Here is a 21,177-nt window from a genome sequence, read left to right as displayed (position 1 = left end):
AGAAGAGGAGAAAGAGAGAGAGAGAGTGAGGGTTAAACAGAGAAAGAGAGAGAGAGAGAGAAAGGGGGAGGGACAGGCCACAGTGTAGTGTGGCAGACGCACACACAAACGCGCGCGGGCGCTTCCAGACGCAGCCACACACACACACACACACACACACACACACACACATACACGCGCGCGCGCTCGCTCTTGCAGACTCTCTCTCTCTCTCTCTCACACACACCCTCGCAGTCGCGCTGAGATCATGGAGCGGCTGGCAGCGCGTGCAGGAGCAGCAGCAGCAGCAGTGTGTGTGTGGTAGCCGGGGAAAGGAGTGTGTGATGAGCCATGGAGAGCAGCAGCATGTTCCTGGGTAAGTCACCGTCCGTTCTTCAGACCCCCGGAGACCACCGGAGCCTTGGACTGACCCCTGCAGCCTTCTATCCCCTCACCGTTACCCTCCTGCGCATGCATGCTCGTGCGCAGCTGCTGCAGGGGTCTGGGGCTCGGGTCTGCTCCAGATGGGCTTCCAGGGCTGGGGGGTTCAACCAGGACCATCTGTGTTGGGGCAGGGGGCGCGCGCTTTAACACGCACTTGACTCATTAGGAGCGCGAGAGCGCGGAGAGGATGGTTCAGGAACGCTTTTCGGATTAGAGCTGCTTACAGTTAGGAGGATTATCCAAAACAACATAACGCTTTTTATCAGCACTGGAAAGTGGCATCTGATCCGGATGCTTTGTGGTGAACGGACCAATAGAAACAGTCGAAAATGACTTGAGTTGAAATCTGTTAAAATTTTAAGAGCATGTTTTTACTTTATCTAGCAACTGCCTTACACATTGCGTAAACATGGACAAACTCATCTTTAACACTCTTTTTATGCACTGGAAAGTGGAAGCTGATTCGGATGTTTTGTGGTGAACGAACCAATAGAAATGGTAGAAAATAAAATTAGTTTTAAGACCATGTTTTTACTTTATATATAAACCATACTGTTTTAAAGATATGTTTTATAACATTACATAAACATTGCTTACAATGTTCGGCAAACGCATGATCTTTTGCGCTTTTTTTCACTGCAAAATATTTGAGTTAGTAGTTAATAGTTGAAATATAATTTAGGAAATTTGTCCATTTTTTTTTCTATAGTTTAATGGGTGTCTTAAACATTGCACGCTTTTTATATGCACTGGAAAGTGGCAGCTGATCCAGGTGCTTTGTGGTGAATGGACCAATAGAAATGGTCGAAATTGCTAGAGTTAAAATCTGTTAAAATTAATTTTAGGAGCATGTTTTTACTTTATCTATAGACTGTACTGTTTTAAAGATAATATGTTTTATAACAGCAGCAACTGCCTTAAACATTGCATAAACATTGCATAAACATTGCATACAATGTTCAAAGTTAAAATATGTTAAACAATTTTTAAAAGCATGTTTTACTTTATCTATAAACTTTTCTGTTTTAAAGATATGTTTTAGAACATTGCATAAACACTGCATACAATGTTCGACAGACTCATGATCTTTTGCACTTTTTCTCTGCACTGAAAAGTGGCAGCTGATTCAGATGCTTTGTGGTGAACGGTTTAATAGAAACGATCGAAATTTCTAGAGTTAAAATCTGTTAAAATTAATTTTAAGAGCATGTTTTTACTTCTACTTCTATCTATAAACTGTACTGTTATAAGGTATGTTTTAATACTGCAACAACTTCCTTTTACATTGCGTAAATATTGCATACAATGTTCGAAGTTAAAATATGATAAAATTTATTTTAAGAGCAGGTTTATACTTTATCTATAAACTTTGCTGTTTTAAAGATATGTTTTAGAACATTGCGTAAACATTGCATACAACGTTCGACAAACTCATGATCTTTTGCACTTTTTCTATGCAATGGAAAGTGGCAGCTGATCCAAATGCGTTGTGGTGAACAGACCAATAGAAACGGTTGAAATTACTTGAGTTAAAATCTGCGAAAATTAGTTTTAAGAGCATGTTTTTACCTTATCTACAAACTGTACTGTTTTGAAGATAATGTGTTTTAATACTGCAACAACTGCCTTAAACATTGCATACAATGTTTGAAGTTAAAATATGATAAAAGTTATTTTAAGAGCATGTTTTTACTTTATCTATAAACTTTGCTGTTTTAAAGTTTATTTTAGAACATATTGATATTTTGCGCTTTTTCTCAGCACTAGAAAGTGGAAGCTGATTTGATGCTTTGTGGTGAACGGACCAATAGTAACGATCGCAAATTACTTGAGTTAAAATCTGTTAAAATTAATTTTAAGAGCATGTTTTTACTTTATCTATAAACTCTACTGTTTTAAAGATAATAGGTTTTATAACAGCAGCAATTGCTGTAAACATTGCGTAAACATTGCATACAATGTTCGACAAACTTGTGGATAAGAAACAGTTTTTAGTAACAGCAACAACTGCCTTAAACATTGCATCAATGTTTTTCTGTGAGTAAGGGACTGAATTCAGAGTGGAACAATGTTTCAGCTGAATCAATAGATCCAATAGTCTACAGTTTAAACAGTTGGTACCACTTTACAATAAGACTACCTTTATAAAGGGTTTATAAATGGTTTACAATTAGTTTATTAATGGGTACTAATTAGGCTGTAAATGCCTCAAAATGCCTGTTGACCTTTCTACGTATGTGTTATAACTGATTATTAATGATTTTAATGGTTACTAATTAGGTTGCATTTACAACCTAATTAGTAACCATTAATAAAGTAATTGTAAACCATTTATAAACCCTTTATAAAGGTTACAAACAGTTAAAATTTGTTTTATAACAGCAACGAATGCAGTAAACATTGCATAAACATATTTGTAAATAATGCATCAACAGAAACTGTTTGAAAATACTTGAGTTAATAGATAAAATTAATTTTAGGGCCCACAGTACAAAACCCTGTAGAAGGGGTGATGCATGCCGGTGCCTCGCTGCACCATATTACTCGCTTCTGGAACGCAAGGCTGGTCCAGAGCTGACTGATACGAGGCAGAAGGGAATGAAAAAAGGAGCAGCCGTCTTATAAATCTGTATTAATGCTACAGATTTACTGCCATGATGGTGATGCAATGACGCAATTACGCCTGGAATTCTTTAGGATAGTCCAGAATTTGTGCTACTAGGCTAAAAGCCAGCGTGCACACTGTTTTATCCAGTTCACTGCTTTAGACCTGCTGTTCCCAGAATGCACAGTGAAAAAAAGGCATTAGACAGCAGTGTGTACTGTACATTCATCGTGAAGTACAGTGGTATGAAAAAGTTTTGGCACCTTTAAATAGGAGACCACTTAAAAATGATGAGTTTCTTTGATTTTACCAAACTGAAAACCTCTGGAATATAATCAAGAGGAAGATGGATGATCACAAGCCATCAAACCAAACTGAACTGCTTGAATTTTTTTTGCGCCAGGAGTGTAAAGCAGCATAAAGTTATCCAAAAGCAGTGTGTAAGACTGGTGGAGGAGAACACAGCGAGATGCATGAAAACTGTGAATAAAAAACAGGGTTATTACACCAAATATAGATTTCTGAACTCTTAAAACTCTCTTTGTGAATATGAACTTGTTTTCTCTGCATTATTTGAGGTCTGAAAGCTCTGCATCTTTTTTTTTTGTTATTTCAGCCATTTCTCATCTTCTGCAAATAAATGCTCTAAATGACACTATTTTTATTTGGAATTTGGGAGAAATAAAACACAATGTTCATTTTACTGAAACATAAACCTATAAATAGCAAAATCAGAGAAACCGATTCAGAAACTGAAGTGGTCTCTTTTATTTAATTTATACAAGCTGTATATCAGTTTATAGGATTTACAGAAAGTGATCAATAATTATTTAAACAAAATTAGGCAGGCGCATAAAAAAATAACATTGAGATCAAGTAAATTGGATACTCTAAATTGCCCAGAAAATGAAATGGATGCAGTCCTCCAGGTGGACGGGGTTGTTTCCGGTTGAGAGTACGCTGTGCACTATTGGCTGCTGCTTCTCACAGGTGTGTGGATGAGTGTTGATGTACTTTTACGCTTTTAATTAAAAAGTAAAAAGCTTGATGCTTGAAGTATTTTGTAAATCCTATAGCAATATTTGACACCTTTACCCAGCATTCAGATTGCAGCGTTTCCATGAATTGTGCACGGCACACAGTGAGTGAGATGCAGATGTTGATGGTGATTTCTGGAACTGGATCCGTCCCCATGGCGGTGTTGTGAGTGGTGTAAACAGAGGTCAGTGTGCAGGCGGTGTGAATTCTGTACTGTGCTGTACACAGTTCACCCTCAGGCTGGAGCTGACAGTCAGGCTGGAGATGAGGCGTTTCAGGACGTGAGCAGACGGGTGGTGATTGGTGGTTGGGGACCTGGCTGTGGTTTGGAGTAGGGCTGAACGATTAATCGTTTTTTAATCGAAATCGCGATTTGAATGGACGCGATTTTTCAATCGCAGGAGCTGCGATTTGAATTAGCCAATAGCCTGCAAGTGTTTCCAACTTATGTGGTTAAAAGCGCCTGTTCTGTGTCTGAGAGGCTTGTGTGTGTGTGTGAGCACACCGCCTGCTCTTCTCCGATTGGCCTGATGCAGCAGGGGCTGGATTCATTTGAATATTTTTTTCACTGGAGGGCGGGGCTGCGTTCAACGCAACGAAGCCAGCATGCACTGCCGCTCTCTCCATTGCAGCTACATCAGGGTGAATTAAATTTAAAGTGGCGCTTGGACATGAGTGGAAGACTTGGATAAAATAATTTAAAGCCAGGCGGACACTGTGCAATTGTTTAAATGCGTTGTAGAGTTCAGATTGTCTGCGAACCCGAACCTGACTTGATGCCCGAACTCGCGCCGGGTCAGCAGAGAATTCCCTCCGCTTTCCTTTGCGCTCTGTCAGATGGTGCTCCAGAAAATGGTCTGTGAGGTAGATCTGTTTTAATACAACAAATCACACTATGATCTTTATGATGTACCACAAGTTACACTGTTATAATCACACAGTGCTGCACGCGTGTCAGCAGCTGCAGCTCTGCCTGTTTAAAGCTCCGCGCGTGGGTTAATCGGTTTGCGCCGCACACATCGCCGGGGTGACGACGCGTCTTTTTGGGGCAGAAATAATATTTCTTTATTTTATTTCTGCTATTGCGTGCCGTTTTTCGTTTATATCTTTTGGAATTCGTTATATTGTAATTTTATTAGTATTTGGGGATTATTAAATAAAATATAAAAGTAATATATAAACAGTATAAATAAATATCAGTTTGTACCAGTGTTGGGAGTAACGGCGTTAAAACAGCTTCTGGCCGCTGTGCCTGTGGTTTGGCGTGGTGAAGTGAGGCACAATTGTGACGATTTGCTGCTCTAATCAATTCAGTGATTGCCGTGGACAAGCCAAGTTCCGAATTAAGGACGTTAAGCTCTTTTTAGCTGCTCCGATGTTTGTGGTGCTGCTGCTTTCTCTTTTAGAGCTTAGATTTTCTGCCCGAACCTGACCTGACCCGAGGACCGACCCGAAATCGGGCTCCTATTTTTATTTTATATAAAGCTTTGGTGTGCTAATCATAATGTTGCTAAGTAACCAATTGTTATTGTTCACTAAAGCGAACGAAATAGCGAAAACTGAAAGTGAAAAACATTTGTGTTAACTGAATCTGATAAAAACGGCAATTAAAAGAAAATAACATAACTATCTCGAACTGTATTTTGTGTTTATAAAACTAACTACAACTAACTGAAATTACTGATAGAATACCCTCATTTTCGTGTTAAATTAATTTAAAAGCGCTGTTGTACAGCGGAGTTGTACAGCGGGCGGTGTTGTGCCGAGCGCGTGGCACCTGGTCCGTGGCGTTAGTTCTTGTGTAAAGCGCTCGCGCTAGCCGCAAAATACGACAGAAAACACTGAGAAACTGCAGAACTATCTATGGGATTACAATATGAGCGCCAGGCAGATGAAAGAGAAACAGCAGATACAGCGTGAGAATATTTACCTGTGAGTAGTAACTCACACCAGAAATCTCTCTCTCTCTTTCTTTCTCTCTTGCAAAACGTGCACGTTTTGGGCCTGATCTAAGCTCTATTCTCTTTTGGCAAGGCTGTTGTTATATTAATACCATTTTAACGGTCATTAGATTGTTGTTTTTGTCCATTATTTTTTTTGTTTATATATACATATTTCCTTTGAGGGTGGCTTGGTATGTTTAATTTCATCCCCAGACGCGTTTTTCCGTTTTTTCCGTTTTTTTCAGTATTACAAGTTTTAGTAATTTTCTTTGGTTGTGTGGAGAATTTCGTTTTATTTTTTTTAAATTCGTTAGATTATATTTTTGTCAACATTTTGGGTTTATTTTCGTTTGTTATTTTTCTAATAGTAAATGTATAATTGATTTCCTTTTTTGATGGGCGAATATTAAAAAGTAACGCGATTAGTTACTTTTACTGGTAACTAATTACTTTTATAGTGGAGTAACTCTGTTAGTAACTCAGTTACTTTTTTGGAGAAGTAATGAATAACTATAACTAATTACTTTTTCAAAGTAACGTGCCCAACACTGGTAGCTACCAGTATGAAGCTAACAGCTAAAAACTGATTTACTTTTAAGTTCATTTATTTGTAAAAATGCATCTCAAAACTCAAAGAGTTTAGGATAAAACCGATATTTTGCTTTTTTTTTAGCTTTTCTGCTAAGGCATTACTGTCCACAGCGGACCAGTCAGTTACTGATGTTGCAGTTATACCTTTTGTGCATGCAAGCATTAATGATGCTACTTTTGCATTTAATGTGCAAAAAAACTGATTTACTTTTAAGTTAATTTATATTGTAAAAATGCATCTCAAAACTCAGACTTTACAGTTACTGATGTTGCAGTTAAACCTTGTTATTTATTTTGTTGTTACTTGCAATTTAAAAATAAAACTGAAAACTGCATTTAATCTGAGATACCTGTGAATATTTTATGTGGAAGAAGTTTATAAATTTATTTGATAGGTATGGTAACCACTAATACAGGTTTAGGTTTTTGATGGATTAAAAATAATCGCAATTTAAATCGCAATCGCAATATTCTGTGGAAAAATCGCAATTAGATATTTTGCCCAAATCGTGCAGCCCTAGTTTGGAGGTTGATGGTAACAGTGGAGGAACGTGGCTGCGGTCGGCCTCACATTACTGACTGTGCTGAGCTCCAGCCCCAGCCCTGCGTTTACCACCTACAGCGTTTACTCAGGTCCAGCTGGACTGTGCTGTGCTGCGCTGTGCTGCGCTGTGGGAAAGAGCATCTGGCTGCAGTAAAGGATGAGTTCTCATCCAGCTTTCAGAATCCAGAATTCCTCCAAAAGCCTCTTTCTCTCTTTAAAATGGGTCAGAGTTACATTTTATTATCCATGTCCAGTTCAGACGCTGCTGCAGAGACAGCTTTCAGTAGTGCAATATATAACTGAACTGTATATACTGTACTGTATTCCTCAACTATTACAACTATTAACAAATTATCCCCTTATGAACTTAAATTTACTACTACAGTTTAACAGTACATTAAGAGTAATTTGTAGTAGTTAAGGAATACTTTACAGTTAATACTGACTCATACGAACTCTTCGCTCTGATGCCGTCCGGCAGAAGATACAGGAGCATCCGAGCCTCCACTACTAGACTCTGCAACAGCTTCATCCACCAGGCAGTCAGACTCCTCAACACACAGAGCCTCCACTACTGGACTCTGCAACAGCTTCTTCCACCAGGCAGTCAGACTCCTCAACACACAAAGACAGAACTGAACCCTTGAACCCCACCCCACACACCATACACACAACACACTCACTCAGAACTGAACTGAACCCCCCCACCACCACCCTTTACACACACAAAGACTGAACTTCACACACACACACACACACACACTCTGAAACTGTGACTGAAATGTCTTTATTCCTATTAGCAATATTTGCTGCTACTCTCAAAAACTAAAAACTCTCTACCTCAGTAACTGCTGTGATTATATATGTTCTATATGTTACAGTATGTTAGACATTCTCTGCACCTTATCCTCACTACACACTTTATTATACCGTATCGGTACTGCACTGTGCTGTCTCTTAAATTGTCTCGTCTTTTGTATTTATTGTTACTTAGTGTTATAGTTTACTTGACTTTAGAAACTGATATTTTTAGTGCTTACAAAATATTTGACGTTATTTCAGTAATACAGTTTAAAAGTACATTAACTGAATACTTAATACTTCAGAAATAATTCTTAGTGGTTACTAAGAAAATTAACTGTGTAATTTAAAGTAGTTACCGAGCAATGCATAGAAATATATGTATTACTATATCATTCACAGTAATAACAGAAACAATTATGTCAGTTACTAAACAATTACTAGTAGTGTCACGTCTTGGCCTCGTCTCGTGTCTCTGTGTGTCTTCCCCACGTGACCTGTGCTCCCCTGTGTCTCCCGTCTCAGTACTTTTCCACCTGTTTCTCATTTGTAGCTCCGCCCCTTCCCCAGGTGTTTCTAATTATAGTGTGTTTCCTGTTTCTTTAAATAGCCCTCCTCTGCCACTTTGTCTCCGTCGGTCTTTGCACCTTCCCTTGTTGTTTCGTCTCTCTCTGTGTTTCATAGTTTCTCAGTGTTTCATAGCCTCTGTTCTTCACGTCGTAGTTTCTATGTTTATCACTTGTTCATGTTTCTAGTTTCTTGTTTATTTCCGTCTTCCTTGGCTCCTTGTAGATACCCCTGCTTTGTGTTTATTAGTTTATTCCCTTAGTTTTGGTTATTTCTTGGTTATTTTTGGTAGTTTCTAGTTTCTTGTTTATTCCTTGTTTATGTTCTTAGCTTTGTTTGTTTCTTTGTTTATTTACTCCCTGTTTATATATATATATATATATATATATATATATATATATATATATATATATATATATATATATAAATCAATAACAAAGATAAACAAATAACAAAGAACACGTAATAATAAAGTAAACCAAAACAAACGAGAGGAACTAGTGAACATAAACTAAACAAACAAGAAGTATTTATATATATATATATATATATATATATATATATATATACATATATATATATATATATATATATATATATGTATATATATATATATATATATTAAATTATTCGTTTCTTCCCTACCTGCACTTGTGTCCGCCTCCTCGTCTCCCTGCCTGGGTATTTCCTGACAAGTAGATACTAAACTGACATATAAGTATAAAATATATATATAAAAGTAGTGGGATGTGAATAATTCATAGTAGATGTAAATAATTCAGAGTGGATACTGAATGATTAATAGTGGATATTGAATAGCTCATAGCAGATACTTTAAATTCATAGCGTATACTAAAAATTCATAACAGATGCATTTAAATGTTTAAAAAGAAATAATAAGGAATAAAATTATAATAAAATCAACATTTAATAAATACAATATATACGTAAAACAGAAAAATTCTAAAATACTATAAAAAACTAATTGAAAAATGATAAAGTATAAAATAAGTACAAAGATAATAGAAAAAGTAAAGTAAAATGTTAAGGATGATAAGAAATTATAAAATAAATGAATAGTAAATACTGAATAACTCATAGCAACTATTGAATAATTCATTGAAAATATTGAAGAATTTAGAGAAGATGAACTGAATATTTTTTAATAGATACTGAATAATTCATAAAAGATACTGAAAAACTCATTAGGTTCTATTTAAGTCATAAAAATTACTGAATAACTCATAGTAGATAATGAATAACTCATAGTGGATACTAAAAAAATAACTGTAGATATTAAATAATTCAGAGTAGATATTGTATAAGTCATATTAGATACTGAATATTTAATAGTAAATACTGAATAATTCATAGTAGATACTGAATAACTCATAGTAGATACTGCCAATTCAAAGTAGATACTGAGTAACTCATATTAAATACTGAATATTTAATAGTAAATACTGAATAATTCATAGTAGATACTGAATAACTCATTAGATTCTATTTAAGTCATAAAAAGTACTAAATAACTTATAGTAGATAATGAATAACTCAGAGTGGATACTAAATATTAACTGTAGATATTAACCCCTTAACGCCTGTTGTTGCAAATATGCGACTAACCGTTTGATTCAATCAACCTGCCAAGATAGCGCCTGCATTCCCCCAATGCCTGTTAGTGTATATTCACCACGGACCTAGGAACCTTTGACAATTTACAATTCAAATGAATCTAGAATTCAGATTAATGAAATGTTTCCTGTAATATTTGTGTATATTGTGTTGGTGACAGTAATTGGTGTTATTTATTATTGAATGCCTGCTGTTGGGTGCATAAATAAAACATTGATTTTTCACTGTTATATTACTCTGTTATTGTTATCTTAGTATGGACCATTATGTCTGCTGTAGCAAATTTGCAACATACCAAATTTACCCCAAATAGACCATATTGCCTGTTGTTGCAAATTTGCAACATACCAAAATTTCTATTTATTTTTGTGCAAAAGTGAAATTAATAATGTAAACAATATTTACTATCTACTTAAAGGTAAAACACACATGAAACATTTTTTCATATACAGCTACATTAATTCAGGCGTTAAGGGGTTAAATAATTCGGAGTAGATATTGAATAAGTCATATTAGATACTGAATATTTAAAGTATAGTAAATACTTAATTTATAGTAGATACTGAATATTTAAAGTATAGTTAATACTTAATAATTTATAGTAGATACTGAATATTTAAAGTATAGTAAATACTTAATAATTTATAGTAGATACTGAATATTTAAAGTATAGTAAATACTTAATAATTTATAGTAGATACTGAATATTTAAAGTATAGTAAATACTTAATAATTTATAGTAGATACTGAATATTTAAAGTATAGTTAATACTTAATAATTTATAGTAGATACTGAATATTTAAAGTATAGTAAATACTTAATAATTTATAGTAGATACTGAATATTTAAAGTATAGTAAATACTTAATAATTTATAGTAGATACTGAATATTTAAAGTATAGTAAATACTTAATAATTTATAGTAGATAGATACTGCCAATTCAAAGTAGGTACTGAGTAACTCATATTAAATACTGAATAATTGATAGTAAATAGTGAATAATTCATAGTGTATACTGATCAATTCATAGTAGATACTATGAATATATTATTTTACACTGCTGTTTATTTTGTTTTATTTTTTCCATTGTTTGAACTCTGTATTTACTCTTTACTATATTTTTGCATATTTACATTTACAACATTTATCGAACACTTTCATCCAAAGTGATTTACAAGGTTAATTATATTATGAAGGTGAACTAATGGAGTTTTAGGAGTCTTGTCCAAGGACTCCTATTGGTGTAGTGCAGTAGAGGTGTGCGGATCGATCCAAATATCGATAATATCGATACCAACGCTGGTATTGGTATTGAGCAATACTCGTGTAAAAATATCGATATTCAAGCTTTTTTCTCTGCCGCACGCACTGACTGCTGCGCACGAGATTCACCACAGTCTACTCTCTGGTCTCTTGTTGTTGCACATGCGTCACATGGCTCAGCAAAGCCAGCCAAACCGCCACGCAGGTAGGCTCAGCCTGGCCCCGCCCACTCAGCGCTCTCCTCGAGTCGACACGCCTCTACCTCAGGAGATTAGTGTTGAGTGATATTTTTTTACACTCTGTTTATTTAAAAAAAACTTGCCTTTGAATTGCACTGAAAGGAAGACAATCCCTTATTTTTTATTGTTTTTCCAAATGACAGTTCTATTAAAAAAAGAAACAAAGAAAGAAAGAACTAGAAAAGATGTCTAGTGAGGGGAGAATTTTTATTTTATTTTTTTTATATTTTTTTATTTTAAATTTAAACTTTGTTTTGTTACTGTTCCATTGTTTCTAAACAAAAAATGTTGATTGTGATACTAAAGTATTTTGTTATCAATGTTTGGTGAAATTATATCCTAGGTTTTTGGATCATTTGGATCTATAAAGCTTAAATATTAAAAAGTATCGGTATCAGTATCGATATCGGCAATACTGGCCCTGCGTTTACTTGGTATCGGATCGATACCAAAATTCCCGGAATCGCCCACCTCTATAGTGCAGCATTTAGTCACCCAGACCTGGAATTGAACCCCAGGCTCCCACATGACGTGGTAGCTCACTAGCAGGTGGTGGTGTTATCCACTGTACCACAGAAACTACTCTGTGGCATATATTTTAAACATATTTAAGGAAGTCTTTTATGTGTTCCCAGTTGCGGTTTCCTTCACTGTTACGTAGAATGGTAAAATTAGAATAGAAACAAATAGCAAATTTCTGGTTGGATTGTATATTTGAACCAGTCGCAACAGAACAAACTAAATATATCTAGATCATAGAAACCCATAAATGCGTAAAATGCGTTTCTACAGTGCTGTCTGTGGAACAGGGGGTTTCTGAAGCAGCCCACTCCCTTTAAGGAGGCTAATTCAGAGGAAGTCTGGGAGATGAGTCAGTGATAATAAGGCTGGCCTCTTTCAGGAATGCTTTTATTGGATAAGAGCGCTCCAAGACTTCATTTATTCAGAATCTAATGGGAAAAGCTTCAGAAATAACAGAGACTAATGTAATCCGGTGTTGTACTTGGTTAGTGTTAACTGGCCCAAAACAGGGCTAATGCTTTTGTCTAATTTACAATAAATCAGGACGCTGTGTAAAATTACGAATCTTACAGACCCATATTTTATTCACAATTTAATATAGAACACACATCAGACACTGAAAATGAGACATTTTACCAAGTCGATGCTGCAACTCATCCTAAAAATGTTGAGACGGGACCACAAAGGCTGTAAAAGTAAGTGGTATTAATAAAAAAATAATAATAAAAAAAAATGCTGCAATAGGAAACTCACATGTCTGGATATAAAAAAGAGCATTTTAAGGCCCCAGATTCTCTGGAAAATCTAAAAATGTGTCTTAATGTGTTTTCCAATGTAAAATGTTTAAGTATTTGGATATTCTACTATTTATAATACATATTTCCATCAAAAGATTCAGAAACTCTTGAGAAATCCCTGCGTTTAAGGTACAACACTGATGGTCAGTATGGATGCTGGTGATCTTCGGGCCCTCAGGTCGCATTAAAACATTCAAACATTTTTTATCACATTATAAATAAGTACTTAAGTCATCTAGACTATGAAGGAACACATAAGGAATCATGTAGTAACTTAAAAGTGCTAAACAAACCAAAAAATACTCTGTGAAGAAGCATTTAGTTGCTCTTATCTTGGAAGATGTTAACTTACGGTTTCTGAGGCTGATAACTCTGATAACCTTATCCTATGCAACAGAAGAAACTCTTGCTCTTCCTTTCCTGCGGCGGCCCTGATGAGAGCCAGTTCCATCATTATAAAGTTTTTGAAGCTCTTTGCACTTGAGGATACTTTCAAAGTTCTTGAAATTATTTTTTTTATTGATTGACCTTAATTTCTCCTTAAATATATATATATATATATATTAGCTGCGGTCCAATCTTAAGGGAGCTGCCTAGGTAGTCATTGCCTTCAAAGGCAGCTCCCTCGTTCGGCAGCATTTTCACCCATAAGGGATCTTATAAGGCAGCGCGTTCGGGACACGCTCTGGAGTCAGCATACGTCATCCCGTCTAGCACGCTGTGCCCGTGAGCTTGTTTATAAATAACTAAAGTTAATGATCACTTACCTCGGGATAAATCTCAATGCAGCGGCAGCTATTTCTCTTTTACTCATCCAAATATTACATATATTTAAATATTCATGATTTACTTTAATTCTACACTTTCCCTCACTTCATTCTCAGAGTATGGTCAGTTTTATGTATGCATTTATTTTATTTTTGATTAGATGCTTTGTAGAAATGCATGAGTAATGAAACCATAATATAATAAATATTTTGTATGAGCCATCAGAGCTAAATTATCAAACTAAGCTACGTTTCACACAATAGTACATTCATACACAGTCAGCTAATTTTTATTATATCTTTATCTTTTAGTTGCATAAAACACATGATTCATAAACTTTATTTTTTTTTTTATTTACCCATACCCACTAGTTGAGATGTGATACTACAATAAGCATAGTGACAATAAAACACAGCAAGCAAAAATAATAATGTTAAGAGAGAAAACTTTATTACATTCAAAGAAAAAATATATATATTCATAAAGGGAGCTAACGCTGCCTCCAGCCGGTCTGACCAGCGTTCACCTTCCCCGGCCCACGTTCATCCCTGTGGAAAAAATAAATCTGAATTAGTAACAGCGGTTTATGGAGAACACGCTCATAATTCCACTATTTACACAATTAATCACTCAGTTACAGGTAAATCTAGTTATTCCCTCTAACAATTAAACTATTTACACATTAAATCACTGAATTACAGGTTATTCTACAGTGTTACACTATTTACACAGTAAATCACTTAGTTATACGTAACAGTGACTTAAATCAGTTAAAACTTTTTACACTGGACGGCCAGGGTGTCTTTGTTTCCTAGCGGGGGTTTCCTCAGCGCTGCAGCCGCGTTTGGTACTCTGTAAGTCGGCTAGATGCGTGTTAGCTTACCCGGTAAATTAGCGCGATAAGCTAACGGTAGCTTCCGCCGGTCAGGTCTTACATTAAATGAAGTACAGGCGAAAACAACGATGGAAAACAACTTAAAACAGTCTAAAATATGCTAGTTTGATAAACCCACGCAGCGGTGAGTGGAAATACAGGAGGGAATTACTTACATTCGTACAGAAACTCCCTCGCAATGCCGGCTCCGTCCGCCATGTTTTTAAATCTGAGCGCTGGAACTCTGAGCTGGTGAAATGCATCATGGGATTGCCTTCGCCGTGAAGGATACATCTCACGCTGCCTTCAGAATCGGGGTAAAATAAGGCAGCTGAATGGGACAGTCCTTTTCTCGGGAGCGCGCCTATGCTGCCTGAAAATGCTGCCTAGTTGGGCAGCTCCCTTCAGATTGGACCGCAGCTAATATTTACTTGAGTTGAGTAGTTTTTGCTTCTCATAATCTGGATTAGAACATTACTCAAATATTCACTATTCACTGTATTATTTACATACTTGAATCCAGGTGTACTATGACTTTAGTTTGGATGTTTGGATGATTATAAGGTGTGTTATTGGCATTTTACACAGTGGCGTACAGTTAGGGTCGTACCTGCACTGGCCTGGTTCAGACTTGTCTCACTGCGGCTGCTGTGTGAGGTGCTGAAAGACAGCAGGAAGGCTGGATCAGGTGAGACAGTAAAGTTTAGATAGTGAGGCGGATGGGGATTAATTATTAAGGTGCCATCTTTTGTCCTCGCGGACGTCATTTTTCTTCTCACTGTTTCCTGGAGGGACAGAAGCTTTAAAAGCTTTTCAGGATGAGAGGCACATCTGAACCGAGAGATACACACTGCTGTGGGCAAATCTCTCTCTCTTTCTCTCCTTCTGTCTTTCTTTCTCTCTCTTTCTCTTTCTTTTTCTCTCTTTCTAAAACACACACACACATACAAACACACACTTGCATTATCCTCCACCACCACCACAGTGCTTGTGTGTTTTTTAGTGTGTTTAGGTTCAATCTAGGCAGGAAACATTGAGACATTGAATTCAACATCAAATAAATGATAAATTGTAGTTCCAAAAAACTACTAAAAAAAAATCCATCAAAACCAACACCAGGTTCACATCAAGCTCCAACGTTGGACAGACATCTTTTTATTTCAAAATTTTTACCATATTGGTTTTAGACCACAATAATTTATTGTGTTTGTTTGGATACAATCCGGGTTAGCTCCCGAACATCCCTTTCAGACAGCTTCCTCTTACAGCGTCCACAGTTAATCCTGTTGGATGTGATTGGTCCAAATCTCTCTCTTTCTCTCCTTCTATCTTTCTTTCTCTGTCTTTCTCTCTTTCTAAAATACACACACATACAAACCCACACTTACACTACCCTCCTCCAACACCACCACAGTGCTTTAAAGTATTCGCAGGAGTCGAGTGGTGAGCTACATCTTATCAGTAGAGGTGCAGCTTGTGTGTTTTTTAATGTGTTTAGGTTCAATCTATGCAGGAAACATTGAGACATTGAATTCAATATCCAAAAAAAAAAATCCATTAAAACCAACACCAGGTTCACATCAAGCTCCAACGTTTGACAGAAATCTTTTTATTTCAAAATTTCTACCATTTATTGATTGTCAGACTCTTTTTGAACTGCTGATGCAGCATTACCGAGTAGCATCACAGCGCAGCGACTCGGTTCTGATACATTAGCTCACAGACGCAGCCTTGTGCTGATCCACATCACCTTAGGAGTGATGAGGGGAAAGAGCGCCATCTACTGTACCCACCCAGAGAGAGAGCAAGACCAATTGTGCTCTCTCAGGGCTCCCACAGCTGATGGCATGCTGCATGACCGGGATTCGAACCAGCAATCTACCAATCATAGTGGCATCAAAATCAAAATCACATCAGGCTCCAGCGTTACATTTCTAAGATGATGCCTAAAGATTAAAATTGTTGTGTAGGTTAGAATAATCCAGCAATTGCTTTAAGAAAGTGTAAAAGTATTAAGCTCATTTTTAAGCTTTTATTTTAAGTATAATGATATTAATGATTCTTATTTAGAATTTTGGTTATTTAAACTAATTTGAACTCAAAATAATCAACAAAAGTCACACCAAAATGTTTTTTTTTTTATGTTTTTTAATTACTGAAATTGACCTCTACTAGAGAGACATTTAAGAAGATGAAGATCTAAAGAGTGACTTGAATATGAGTTGAATATGAAATAAAGTCATTTATGGATTGTTCTGGGATGTTTCCATGATCCAAATGCATTTTATAAATACAAAACTATGAAATACATTAATACTATAAATAGAAAGAATCTAAAGTTTCTGAAAGTTTCTTTTATTAATACTAGTAGAAAATGTACTTCCCCAAACAATGTTACAGTATGACAGATAGGGAAAATAAGGCTACAATATAGAGCAAGAAGATATTTTGTGTTAACCAGATAACTTACCCTCCTTATTATACCAATATACTTTCCAAGTTTTTGGTTTTAATTCACTCATTTGAGATTTTGCATTGAAGAAATCTTATTAAAAAAGATTTGCTTATCCCTATGGCAGATTACTTTGCTTGATATAAGCATATACATCTCAATTTACAAATACTTTGTCTAGTTTGTGCCTTTGTCTTTTTTTTTTTTGTTGTTTTTTTTTGCAGTGGCTCTTATGTTTTATTAAAGCTCACCTTCGGTCGTTTTTTCTTTCATTTTAAAATGTCTAGTTGTGGTCTCTAGTATGAATGAATGACATGTGAGCCGTTTTTGTAAAAAAAAAGTGCTCAGGTGTCTCTGTATAGCTCTTTTTTAATGGACTGTTTTAGGGGTGTGTCCAAAATGACCGGATTCCAGCTTTGCTCATGAATATTCATACATGCAAACAGCATGCAAATATCTCTCCTCTGATTGGCTAGGAGCACTGCGACGCCCCTCCGCCGCTCTGCCGCTCACTGCCTCCCACCTCCTAACTGATGAGCGGTGATGTTGCGTCGCTTCAGCTCCGCCTCTGGGAGTTTCTCGAGCCAAGGTGGGCTGGTCTGTGAGTTTCTGCCTACGTAGGCAGAAAGATAATTCAAAATTCACCCGTTTTTCGGAGGGGGGGAGGGGGGATTTCTTTGCTTAGCTCCTGCAGACAATGGGGGCTGCAAAACAGTTTAATGTGCAGGTGTACACATTCAACTCGGAGAGACCTACTGTATTCCACAAAAAACAAGAAAAATCGGATTTTCGCGGAAGGTGAGCTTTAATATCAAGCAAAAATCTTCTCATATTTCAATGTAAAATCAATGTAAAACAATTACATTTTAATTTAAATTTAATTTAGAAGCATTTTTATTGGTCCCTTCATCATGCAATTCTGATACAATGTAGAAAATAACTACAAATCAATTGAGGTAGGAAAGAATTTTACAGGACAGCAACTTACATTATTTATTCCTCAAACCTGTTGTGTTTCCGAGCCTCCCAGCCTCTGACTACAGATTCTGCTCTGAGCTTCTTTCTTATTAATGTGCTTTAAAGTGCATCAGACTGGTGATTTCTGTGGTGTTTCTGCACTATTACTCTGCTGCACTCTGAAACAGGCTGATGTGGGAGCCTGCTATAAATTTCTAAAGCATTAAATCATTAATGTATATTGATTTTTTCTATATTTACCATGTATCCATGTATATGTTTGTGCACAGCGCGTCTAATAAATGCATTCAATTACATTAAGTTGCATCCATTGCACTGGATACAGAAGTGCAAATGCACACAAACATCCAAAACATCCAGCCTCTGATATATATATATACATATATATATATATATATACGTATATATATATATAATTATTATTATTATTATTATTATTTTTTTTTTTTGGCATGCACCACTCATTTTCAATGCAGCCAGACACTTGCTGTAACTGGAGATCGGACTTCCACATCAGCATGAAGAAAAAATTCTGGCCCAATCTTCTTTTCAGAATTGCATTAATTCAGTCACATCGGGGGCTCTCGAGCATGAGCTGCCTGTTTAAGGTCCTGCTACAGAATAGTAATGGGGTTATAGACAGGGCTTTAACTGAGGCACTCCAGAATTTTCAATTTCTCTCTTTTTAGATATTCAGAGCTGGATTTTAGATATGCCGTGTGGACAAAGGAATCGCAACACCTATAACATTTTAACTACAGGAGGTTTAATGACACCCCATTCTGAATTTAGAAGCATTAATATGGAGTTAGTTGGCTCTAGTACCCTGTTTGAAGCCTGTAGTCTGGATACTAGATGAGATACAGGGGTTGGACAATGAAACTGAAACACCTGTCATTTTAGTGTGGGAGGTTTCATCATGGCTAACTTGGAGCAGCCTGGTGGTCAATCTTCATTAATTGCACATTGCACCAATAAGAGCAGAGTGTGAAGGTTCAATTATCAGGGTAAGAGCACAGTTCTGCTCTAAATATTGCAATACACACAACATTATGAGTGACATACCAGAGTTCAAAAGAGGACAAATTGTTGGTGCACGTCTTGCTGGAGCATCTGTGACCAAGACAGCAAGTCTTTGTGATGCATCAAGAGCCACGGTATCCAGGGTAATGTCAGCGAGATACCACCAAGAAGGACCAACCACATCCAACAGGATTAACTGTGGACGCTGTAAGAGGAAGCTGTCTGAAAGGGATGTTTGAGTGCTGAAACCTCCAAAATCTTGTGCAGAAACATGCGTCGAAATTTTGAGTTTTCTCTACTTTTTCAATTTTACAGTGTGAAGGATTTTTTACATATTGGTGGAAGTTTTTAGTGTGGTGGAAATTTTTACAGTGTGGGGATTTTTTTTACAGTGTGGTGGACATTATTACAGTGTGGGGGAAGTTTTTACAGTGTGGGGGAAGTTTTTACAGTGTGGTGAAAATTTTTAGTGTGGTGGAATTTTTTATTTTGGTGAAACTTTTTACTTTTACAGTGTGGGCAACGTTTTACAGTGTGGGGAATTTTTTACAGTGTGGGGAATGTTTTACAGTGTGGGGAATTTTTTACAGTGTGGGGAACGTTTTACAGTGTGGGGAAATTTTTTCAGTGTGGAATTTTTTTTACAGTGTGGGGAAATTTTTACTGTTTGGGGATTTTTTTACAGTGTGTGTAAATTGTTACAGTGTGGGGGGAAATTGTTACACTGTGGGGAACGTTTTACAGTGTGGGGAACGTTTTACAGTGTGGGGAACGTTTTACAGTGTGGGGAAATTGTTACAGTGTGGGAATTTTTTACAGTGTGGGGAACGTTTTACAGTGTGGGGAAATTTTTTCAGTGTGGAATTTTTTTTACAGTGTGGGGAAATTTTTACTGTTTGGGGATTTTTTTACAGTGTGTGTAAATTGTTACAGTGTGGGGGGAAATTGTTACACTGTGGGGAACGTTTTACAGTGTGGGGAACGTTTTACAGTGTGGGGAACGTTTTACAGTGTGGGGAAATTGTTACAGTGTGGGAATTTTTTACAGTGTGGGGAACGTTTTACAGTGTGGGGAAATTGTTACAGTGTGGGGAAATTGTTACAGTGTGGGAAATTTTTTACAGTGTGGGAATTTTTTACAGTGTGGTGTAAACTCAAACTTTTCCACCAAACATTTTATTAATTTTCTTGTTTTCAAACCTTCTCATAAGTCAAAACAACAGAAAGATAAACTGCTGTTTAAACTCCGAGCTCGAGACCATCTGTCTCATATCTTCCAGCCATCAAATCTAGAAACTGAGGGCTTTCATTGTTTCCTGAATTTTCATTGGGTGGGCAGACAACCTGTCCCTGCGCTGCTCCGCCGGAGCCGTGAGCCATGAATTCTGCAGTGACATCTGGATTTGGTGCAGTTTTACAGTCTGACTGTGAATAAGAGGTGAAAAAAGAGAGAGGACTGATTTACACAGATTGGGAACGTGATCTTTTCCCACAGATCCCCCCGCAGTGTCTCTCTGTTCAGGAAAGTCATCTTTAAGGCTGGGGGGACGCTGGACGGGTGGGAACGTGGTCAGTTAGAGGGTGGGACTGGGTTTTGGAGCGTCTCTTCGGTTCCTTAAGCCAGAATTCACAGAGCAGAACAGTCAGCCAGATAATGTGACAGCTGTTGGGCTTACAGGCAATTGATACCATTATACAAATGAGATCATGTGAACTGGTTCACACTGGTTTTAATTTACCGCTGGCGCTGTTCGCTGGTTTGGATGAAGCCTGTGTTTCTGTCTGGTTAACTAAAAACGGTATATTTATACAGGTATGCTCTTTGCTAATTGTACTTAATTGTGAGCCCCTGTAAATTAATTTGGATTTACACTAATAAGCTCGTGTCAATATGGATTCATTTTGAGCATTTTGTACACTAGTGTGGGCAGTGTGGCCGAAGGTCATGAGGTCAAAGTGCATCTCAGCTTATGTTCAGACTGCAGTCAAGTCCAATTTCTTTCTCAGATCAGGTCTGTTGAGAAGTCTGATGTGAATGTGTTTGATGCAACGTGGCTCTGAGTGAAGGGTTTTTTTTAGCTAGAGTACACTGTGCACTGAAAAAAATGATGA

The 21,177-nt window shown here is 36.7% G+C and overlaps 1 protein-coding gene and 1 long non-coding RNA gene across 4 annotated transcripts in view; one reads left to right on the top strand and one right to left on the bottom strand.

The window, feature by feature from the left end:
• The first annotated feature begins 143 nt into the window (after positions 1-143).
• znf385d (zinc finger protein 385D) overlaps positions 144-21,177 on the top strand; it is a 140,507-nt gene continuing 119,473 nt past the window's right edge. For 2 of the 3 annotated variants that reach the window (XM_049467584.1, XM_049467583.1), the window contains exon 1: positions 145-355. In XM_049467584.1, the coding sequence (XP_049323541.1) occupies positions 331-355 (25 nt within the window). In that variant the 5' untranslated portion in view covers positions 145-330. Of the gene's footprint in view, positions 356-21,177 lie in introns of all 3 variants that reach the window. The other variant, XM_049467585.1, reaches the window with a different exon arrangement.
• On the bottom strand, positions 14,167-14,937 carry LOC125784412 (uncharacterized). Its single transcript, XR_007427205.1, has 2 exons — positions 14,789-14,937; positions 14,167-14,286 (listed from the first exon to the last, which is right to left on the bottom strand). It is a non-coding gene; the product is annotated as an uncharacterized LOC125784412 (long non-coding RNA).

The sequence above is a fragment of the Astyanax mexicanus genome, chromosome 1 (assembly GCF_023375975.1).
Source record: "Astyanax mexicanus isolate ESR-SI-001 chromosome 1, AstMex3_surface, whole genome shotgun sequence".
NCBI classification, from domain to species: domain Eukaryota; kingdom Metazoa; phylum Chordata; class Actinopteri; order Characiformes; family Acestrorhamphidae; genus Astyanax; species Astyanax mexicanus.
The sequence above is the reverse complement of the archived record's forward strand: the minus strand, read 5'-3'. Positions and strand labels throughout refer to the sequence as shown.